Source organism: Pristiophorus japonicus, chromosome 18, assembly GCF_044704955.1.
Source record: "Pristiophorus japonicus isolate sPriJap1 chromosome 18, sPriJap1.hap1, whole genome shotgun sequence".
NCBI lineage: Eukaryota > Metazoa > Chordata > Chondrichthyes > Pristiophoridae > Pristiophorus > Pristiophorus japonicus.
The window spans coordinates 109,939,651-109,949,162 of NC_091994.1; the positions used below are offsets into that span (position 1 = coordinate 109,939,651).

Sequence of the window (9,512 nt, forward strand, 5' to 3'; positions counted from 1 at the left end):
CAGCCCAATAAGAGAACCACAGGTGGGACAGACAGTGGTTGAGGGAAAGGGTGGGTAACTTATTTTAAATGTAAGTGAACGGTTAAACCATTGAAAAAAAATATTTTAATCCTTCCAAAAAAGAAAGTCTTGCGCCTGATTTTAGCAGGCGTAATGGTTTGGTGGCTATTCGCTGGGCAGAAGTTGGGAGAATTGTCCAACTTTGCACCAGCAAAAGTGAGCGGATGCGTACGATGTGAAATAGAAACTTGATAGATCGCAAGTTGCGGGTTTTGACGCATGCGGAAACTCGGAACTGGCTGGGGCACTTATGACGAATGTACGCCATCATCGGCCCTGCAAAATCTGGGCCATTAACTCTGCTCTCTTGACAAATGTTTCCAGCACTTTTCGATGATGATGAAGCCTGTCGAGTTTTAGTTTGGCTTTTGTGTTTAATTCACTGCCCCTTCTCTTCCTATCTCTGTCGCTCTCTTTTAGATTGAAATGTGTTTGTGATCAGCCTCCCTCCTGCCATTGCCCAAATGTTGCCTGCTTCCCCCACAGCCCTCCCCACCCCAACAACAAGCAGCCCGCTCCCCGCCGCTGTACAGCCTCCTGACGCCAGGGGGCAGGCGCACAGCACTCGCCCGCCCGACAGAAATCCCGCATCGTTACGTCATTGCCCAGCAGGAGCCCCGCCTCCGGACTGCTCCTATTGGCTGCGCCGGTCCCCCCGGGCGTCCCCCTCGCATTCTGATAGGGCGGCGGGCCGTCAATCATAGGTAGGCTGACGTAATGCCCTAGGAAAAGCGGCCGGCGTTAGCACTCGGCTCTCCCGCTCTCCGGCTGACAATTAAGAGGCTGTATTTTTTTTTTGCAATAGCCATATTGGGGCGGCCAGCCGCAGTTGGAGCGCACTCGGCCCGGGGAAGCTGTGAAGGCAGCGGGAGATTGGAGATAAGATAGACTGGAGCCGGCCATGGCTGCGGAGCGCGGCGGCGCACCGGCTACAATTGTATCGGGCGGCGGGCGGCTGTAACATTCTGCAACATTGTCACAGCCCGCTACAGTGCGGCCCCTGACACACAGAGACACACACAGAGACAGAGAGAGACCCCGACACACAGAGACAGAGAGAGACCCTGACACACAGAGACAGAGAGAGACCCTGACACACACAGAGACAGAGAGAGACCCTGACACACACACAGACACACACAGAGACCCTGACACACACACAGAGACAGAGAGAGACCCTGACACACAGAGACAGAGAGACAGACAGCGAGAGAGAGAGAGACCCTGACACACAGAGACACAGAGAGAGGGAGAGCTTCTGGTCTGCTAACACGGTAAGTGTCTGTAGGGGAGGGGTGTGTGGGTGGGGAGTGCTGTGTCTGTGTCTCGGAGGGGGGTGGGGCTGCTGGGGTGGGGGTGGGTGTCTGTCTCTAGGGGTGGGTGTCTGTCTGTCTATCTGTGTGGGGGTGGTTTGTGTGTTTGTCTGTCTCCCTTCCCTGTCACCCTCTCCCTCCAGCTCTTCCCCCACCTTGTTTTGAGCTCCCACCTTTGGGCGCGCACTGTGCACCCCGAGCCAGCACGCCCCCCCCCAGATGGGCCGAATGGCCTCCTTCTGTGCCTTCCATTTCTGTAATCTCCTCCCATGAGGTGAATTATTCTCCAGTAAAGGAAAATATCAGATGAATTGTTGCCATCCCTCTGAAGTTTATTGTTTGAAACTCCTGTGTTTAATATTTCAGTCTGGATGATGCGAGTGCTGTGGGTGGTTTGGGACAGGTTATTGGGGAGTGTGCACTGGGAGGCTCTCGGGCACAGATCTGATTTTGTTTTGTCCCTCATTGCAGAACAAGGGCGTGTGCCCGGAGTTATTTTCTTCAAAAAGCTGGCTCCAAGACAACCCAGTGTTATTGATAAATCGGTATTATGTGATCGTAATACAGCATTTTGTTTTGTTTTAAATTCTACTTGATGTGAGGAAGGTTGATGGTTTTGCTAGTTATTTGCGGGATCCTGCACCTGTGCGTGAAGTGTGAGGAGAAAAGAGTTTAATTTAGATTTTTTTTGTTTTTCCCCTGGGCGGGGGAAGCGGTGATGTATTTTCAGTCTGACTGCAGCACCGATCCAGCAGCCATGTTTGAAATGGAACAGCTGGGAAAGTGTTGAGCACACCGTGATGTTCAATGTGTGAGAGAGGGAAAGCTTGGGCTAACTGGACTGCCCTTTGCTGCAGGGGCTGCTCGCTGGCACTTGAGGGAACGACATAAAGACCAAGATGTCGGGGGCGTCTGTCAAAGTGGCGGTGCGAGTGAGACCCTTCAACTCCAGGGAGATCGGCAAGGATTCCAAATGCATCATCCAGATGCAGGGCAATACGACCAGTAAGTCAGCCCCTACCCGAACACCCCACTGCGCCACACGCATTCATTGACTTTTCTTGTGCCACACTGCAGATGTTTCACCGTTACCCAGCTCGCTGGGCGATTCAATATGAGAAGGCTGAATAACCTTTCTTTTATTTGATAAAATGTAAACCCCCGTGGCAATATGTTGCATGTTATCTTTTTGTTAAAATGTGTATCCTATGAGGTGACATGATAGGTCCAAGTCAGCAGGGATTTGTGAAAGGGAAATCATGCTTGACAAATCTTCTGGAATTTTTTGAGGATGTTTCCAGTAGAGTGGACAAGGGAGAACCAGTTGATGTGGTATATTTGGACTTTCAGAAGGCTTTTGACAAGGTCCCACACAAGAGATTAATGTGCAAAGTTAAAGCACATGGGATTGGGGGTAGTGTGCTGACGTGGATTGAGAACTGGTTGGCAGACAGGAAGCAAAGAGTAGGAGTAAATGGGGACTTTTCAGAATGGCAGGCAGTGACTAGTGGGGTACCGCAAGATTCTGTGCTGGGGCCCCAGCTGTTTACATTGTACATTAATGATTTGGACGAGGGGATTAAATGTAGTATCTCCAGATTTGCAGATGACACTAAGTTGGGTGACAGTGTGAGCTGCGAGGCGGATGCTATGAGGCTGCAGAATGACTTGGTTAGGTGAGTGGGCAAATGCATGGCAGATGAAGTATAATGTGGATAAATGTGAGGTTATCCACTTTGGTGGTAAAACAGAGAGACAGACTATTATCTGAATGGTGACAGATTAGGAAAAGGGGAGGTGCAACGAGACCTGGGTGTCATGGTACATCAGTCATTGAAGGTTGGCATGCAGATACAGCAGGAGGTTAAGAAAGCAAATGACATGTTGGCCTTCATAGCGAGGGGATTTGAGTACAGGGGCAGGGAGGTGTTGCTACAGTTGTACAGGGCCTTGGTGAGGCCACACCTGGAGTATTGTGTACAGTTTTGGTCTCCTAACCTGAGGAAGGACATTCTTGCTATTGAGGGAGTGCAGCGAAGGTTCACCAGACTGATTCCTGGGATGACGGGACTGACATATCAAGAAAGACTGGATCAACTGGGCTTGTATTCACTGGAGTTCAGAAGAATGAGAGGGGATCTCATAGAAACATTTAAAATTCTGATGGGTTTAGAGAGGTTAGATGCAGGAAGAATGTTCCCAATGTTGGGGAAGTCCAGAACCAGGGGTCACAGTCTAAGGATAAGGGGTAAGCCATTTAGGACCAAGATGAGGAGAAACTTCTTCACCCAGAGAGTGGTGAAGCTGTGGAATTCTCTACCACAGAAAGTTGTTGAGGCCAATTCACTAAATATATTCAAAAAGGAGTTAGATGTCGTCTTTACTACTCGGGGGATCAAGGGGTATGGCGAGAAAGCAGGAATGGGGTACTAAAGTTGCATGTTCAGCCATGAACTCATTGAATGGCGGTGCAGGCTCGAAGGGCCAAATGGCCTACTCCTGCACCTATTTTCTATGTTTCTATGTTTCTCTGCCGCAAAGCAGTCTTTTGAAACATTCTGGGGAAAAAAAATGTGAGGAAAAAAAATGTAGTGACATTGCACCACATTAGTAACTCATTTGCCTCTTTATGTACTTTAGTGTCAGCTGTGGCTCAGGGGTAGCACTCTTGCCTCTCACTCAGAAGGTTGTGGGTTCAAGTCCCACTCCAGAGACTTGAGCATAATAATCTAGGCTGACACTCTAGTGCAGTACTGAGGGAGTGCTGCACTATCGGAGGTACTGTCTGACGTCTGCCCTCTCAGGTGGACATAAAAGATCCCATGGCACTATTTTGAAGTAGAGCAGGAGAGTTATCCCTGGTGTCCTGGCCAATATCTGCCCCTCAATAAACATAACAAAAACAGATTATCTGGTCATTATCACATTGCTGCTTGTGGGAGCTTGCTGTGCCGTTTCCTACATTACAACAGTGACTACAATTCAAAAGTACTTCATTGGCTGTGAAGCGCTTTGGGACGTCTGGTGGACGTGAAAGGTGCTATATAAATGCAAGTATTTCTTTAAAATGCCATACCTAGCAGTTTTGTTCCTGTGCTCAGATTGTGTGCGTGTGTGGCGGGGTGGTGGAGGAGGGGAGAAAAGATTTGGCAATTAGAGTAAATTAGTTGAAAAGTGGTGGTGAATATTTTTTTGTCAACGATTTGAATCAGGAGACTAATGTACGTGCTGTAGTTGGCTAAAAATAACTTCTGCAAGTCCTGTTTCCAGTAGTTGAAATTTGTCATCAAACATTTATGATTTAACTTGCAGCCAAAAAAAGGTTTCTGTTTTTGTTTTGCATCCTTTTGTCTACAAATTCTGCACATCCTCCTGCTTTATGGTGTTTAAGTTTTGAAAATGTCTTTTAAATGTATTAAAATTACGCATTTTTTGTAAAGGTGCTGGCCCAGATTCTCCTTTGTGCAAAATAGCTGTTGCAGCATTCAAAGTTTGGATTATATTTTGGCAGAGCAGGAATGCATCCACAGACTGGTGTGTCTGTATACAACTGTCTTTATGTTGGATTTTAAGGCAATGGTACGGATCTTTAAGAGTAATTTGATTTTCCAAATGCTGTAGTACTGCCTTGGAATTATTTGGATTTTTTTTGTCTGTGTTGTACACAGAGCATTTCTAAATCTGGGGCTCCAAGCATGTTTTAGTGTTGTGCTGACTGGGTTGGGGGAGGGGGAGGGGCTGGTTTAGCTACTTCCATTCTGTGCAGATTATCCAAATGATTCTTTTACGGAATAAGACAAACATCAAAATGATTTTTCTGTACCAAATTGGCAACCTTTTTTAATATATATGGTGACTCATGTTTGTTTTAATTATAAAAGTAAAATAGTTATCACTAGTGCAGAATGAATAAAAAGATGGCATATTGGCATGTAGCCCAGTTTCAGCACTTGGTCAGATTTGATTGCTTCTGGTGCAGCTACAAGCACATGATGCATTGTTGGGATAGGCAAGGTATACCAGAGAGAAGATTTAAAAAAAAAAATTACTTATTCCTTTGCGCCCAATGTTATTATCTAATTTCTATTTTATGGGCTCCATACCACATAACCTGTAAGCTAAGAGCTGTAAGTTTTGGTCTTATTGCTGGCTTCCAGTGCTCCGGTGACTGAATATACTGAAAGTGAGATGGATTGTGAGTGATAATTTACAATTTAGCTCGCTTCTCATGATGTGGATTTCGGAGTACGGTAGCAGAATGCTTATGTCACTGGACCAGTAATCCAGATGCCTGGACTAATGAACAAGAAACGCGAGTTCAAATCCCGCCACGGCGGCTGAAGAATTTAAGTTCTATTAATTGAACAAAAAGCACGTACCCTATACCAGTAATGGTGACCATGAAACTATTGGATTGTTGTAAAAACCCATCTGGTTCACTAATGTCCTTTTTAGTGAAGGAAATCTGCAATCCTTACCCGGTCTGGCCTATATGTGACTCCAGATACACAGCAATGTGGTTGACTCTTAACTGCCCTGTGCCATGAAGGTGTGTCGAAAAAGCGGCTCACTACCAACTTCTCGAGGGCAATTAGGGAGGGGCAATAAACGTTGGCCTTGCTAGACACACTCAATGAATAATTTTTTTAAAACTGCATGTACCACCTTCATATTCTGTTCTGACAAATTTGATCATTCATATTGGCATTAACTGATTGGCTCGAATAAGTTTTGGGTTGCAAAATGCTTGCGATCAAATGGTTGCTTGCTTTATAAAGGTAGTTAATAAGTGAGGGTTAAGAAACTCTCCAACTTGGGAAACCTGACAACGAACTATAAGACCTACTGATGAAAATTGCTCATTACTGCTGGCTACAAAACACTGCCCAAACCTTCACTGAGCATAACTTCCTTTAACAAATTATTTGTGGTCCTGCACATGGTCCTAAAAATGTCACATGGATTTCTGATGCTGAATATTATAAAGAGAAAGCTAAAGGTATTTAAACCGTGAGTCAATTGGATAAATTATATTCTCAGAATAAATTGAAACCTTTTTACATACCAGTTGTGAAAATATACTATAAAGTCTTCAAGATTATAATGCATTTAAGGAAATAAATTGTCTGCACATTAACTCAAAGCAGTACAGATCTTGCATTCTCTTTGATATAAGTATTAAGTGGCTATTGACCATCACTCTGTACAGATTGGGATGTGCAGTAACTGGCTCCACCAGATAATGCCTTAATTGTACTGATTCATCCGTACAATATTTCTCGCATTTTGATAGTTTAATGTGTGAAGCATCACTTGGAGTAGCACTAAGCTGTGTAGAACAGAAAGTCCAAGGTATGATTCCTGATCTCTGTTGGACTAAAAAGAAAGACTTGGATTTATGTAGCGCCTTTCATGACCACTGGACGTTCCAAAGCGTTTTACAGCCAATGAAGTACTTTTGGAGTGTAGTCACACTTGTAATGTGGGAAACGCGGCAGCCAACTTGCGCACAGCAAGCTCCCACACACATCAATATGATAATGTCCAGATAATCTGTTTTTGTGATGTTGATCGAGGGATAAATATTGGTTAGGACACCGGGGAGAGCTCCCCTGCTCTTCTTTGATATAGTGCCATGGGATATTTTATAGAGCAGACAGGGCCTCAGTTTAACATCTCATCTGAAAGACGGCACCTCCGACAGTGTAGCACTCCTTCAGCACTGCACTGGGCGTGTCAGCCTGGATTTTTGTGCTCAAATCTCTGGAGTGGGACGTGAACCCACAACCTTCTGACTCAGATGAAAGTGGGGTGCTACAATTGGCATTGGGCTGGAGGGGGGGGTGGGAAGGGAAAATCAGGCAGGGGTCCTTGATTGATATCCAGGAATTTCTATTGGAAAGTATGTTTGCGTGGCTGCCTGGTGAATGGAAGGTGGGACTTGGCTGTGAGGTTGTCTATACTTGTCGCTCATTAGGTTCACACAAGAAGAATGGTCATTTGTGGAGAGGGGAGGGTGGTGGAATCTGTGGAACTGTACTCGGCAAGAATTGGCATGTTCGAGAGCGGTGTGGGGGGCAGGAAGGGGCTCCGGAAGTAATAAACTTACTTGGGCTGAACTGAAGTAAGAGCCTGACCCATGAACCTGTTTTTTTTTCTACCGTGAAATGATGGTTTTTTGAGATTTTTATTTCACAGCAACAAATTAATGTTGTCCCTGGCTCTCATAGACTCAATTACAGGTTATTTAAGCCAACTGAAATTTCAGGGTGGTGAATTTTGGCAGATTAAATGAGAACTTACTTTAATTAGGTTGCAAAACATACAATTTACTCTGGGAAAGTAAAGATGCCAAGTTGTTTAGTTTTATCCCTGGAAATACTTTTAGTTGTATTTAAGGAAGGATATATCTTGCATTGAAGGCTGTTCAGAGAAGGTTCACTAGGTTGATTCCGGAGAGGGGGCCGGTAGACTTATGAGGAACGGTTGAGTAGGTTGGGCCTCTACTCATTGGAGTTCATAAGAATGAGAGGTGATCTTATTGAAAGGTGGATGCAGAGAGGATACTTTCATTCATGGGGGAAACTAAAACTAGGGGACATCGAATAAGGGGCCACCCATTTAAAACTGAGATGAGGAGGAATTTCTTCTCTGAGGGCTGTAAACCTGTGGAATTCGCTGCCTCAGAGAGCTGTGGAAGCTGGGACATTAAATAAATTTAAGACAGAAATAGACAGTTTCTTAAACGATAAGGGGTTATGGGGAGCGGGCAGGGAAGTGGAGCTGAGCCCAAGATCAGATCAGCCATGATCTTATTGAATGGCGGAGCAGGCTCGAGGGGCCAAATGGCCGACTTCTGCTCCTATTTCTTGTGTTCTTATGTTGTGGAAGGAATGCTGTGGAAGGTTAAAAATGAGTGTCATGAATAATCTGCAAGAGTAAAAATGATTCATCTGTTCAGCTTTCAAATTGCTCTGGCTTTTTCACCCAACTTCCACTTACCTTACTGACCGATGCCATTGTATTTGGCCCCCGTTACAAACTTCGTTCCCTAGACACTGACTCCATCCCTTTCCCTAACTTCTGTCTGAGGCTGAACCACACTGTTCACAACCTTGGGTGTCATATTTGACCCTGAAATGAGATCCAATAAATAACTAAGACCACCTATTTCCATCTCCGTAACATCGCCCGTCTCCGCCCTTGCCTCAGCTCATCCGCTGCTGAAACTCTCATCCGTGCCTTTGTTACCTCTAGACCTGACTTATTCCAATGCACTCCTGGCTGGCCTCCCACATTTTACCCTACGCAAGCTTGAGGTCACCCTAAACCTGGCTGCCCGTGTCCTAACTCGCACCAAGTCCGCTCACCCATTACCCCCTGTGCTCGTTGACCGACATTGGCTCCCGGTTAAGCAATGCCTCGATTTCAGAATTCTCATCCTTGTTTTCAAATCCCTCCATGGCCTCGCCCCTCCCTATCTCTGTAATCTCCTCCTGCCCCGTGACCCCCCACGAGATGTCTGCGCTCCCCTAATTCTGATTATAAGAATTCTGAGCATCCCTGATTATAATCGCTCAACCATTGGTGGCCGTGCCTTCTGTTGCCTGGGCCCCAAGCTCTGGAACTCCCTCCCTAAACCTCTCCGCCTCTCTACCTCTCTTTCCTCCTTTAAGATGCTCCTTAAAAACCTACCTCTTTGACTAAGCCTGCGCTAATTTCTCTCTCTCGCTCGCTGTCAAATATTTTGTCTTATAATAATCCTGTGAAGCGCCTTGGGACGTTTTGCTACATTAAAGGCGCTATATAAACACAAGTTGTTGTTGTGATATTCAGCCTTTATGTTCTACCTTTGTTACTCTCGAGGGTATTACAAATGTGTGTGTTTTCAAAGTTGTAATGCATAAATGGACTTCAGCTGACATCTTGAATGCAAGAATTAAGTCTGAGCAGTTTGTCATAGGAGTCCAGAAAGTATATTGTGTCCTTGATTGTGCTGACAGGCTAATTCAAAATTCAAGTTGTTGCGAGCTAATTATTATCGGCCATCAAGATATTGGGTTTTAATATGTACAGGCTGTTGACCTCTGCTTCACCTCTAGCATTATAATATTAGAAAACGCTCTCTTTCCTGTCCTG

At 45.4% G+C, this 9,512-nt stretch overlaps 1 protein-coding gene across 18 annotated transcripts in view; it reads left to right on the forward strand.

Moving 5' to 3' along the window:
• Positions 1-791: 791 nt before the first annotated feature.
• Positions 792-9,512, forward strand: part of kif1b (kinesin family member 1B) — a 327,704-nt gene continuing 318,983 nt past the window's right edge. For 16 of the 18 annotated variants that reach the window (XM_070860541.1, XM_070860555.1, XM_070860547.1 and 13 more), the window contains exons 1-2: positions 792-1,334; positions 2,231-2,378. In XM_070860541.1, coding sequence (XP_070716642.1) covers positions 2,273-2,378 — 106 coding nt within the window. In that variant the 5' untranslated portion in view covers positions 792-1,334; positions 2,231-2,272. The remainder of the gene's footprint in view (positions 1,335-2,230; positions 2,379-9,512) is intronic. The other 2 variants (XM_070860553.1, XM_070860554.1) reach the window with 1 other exon arrangement.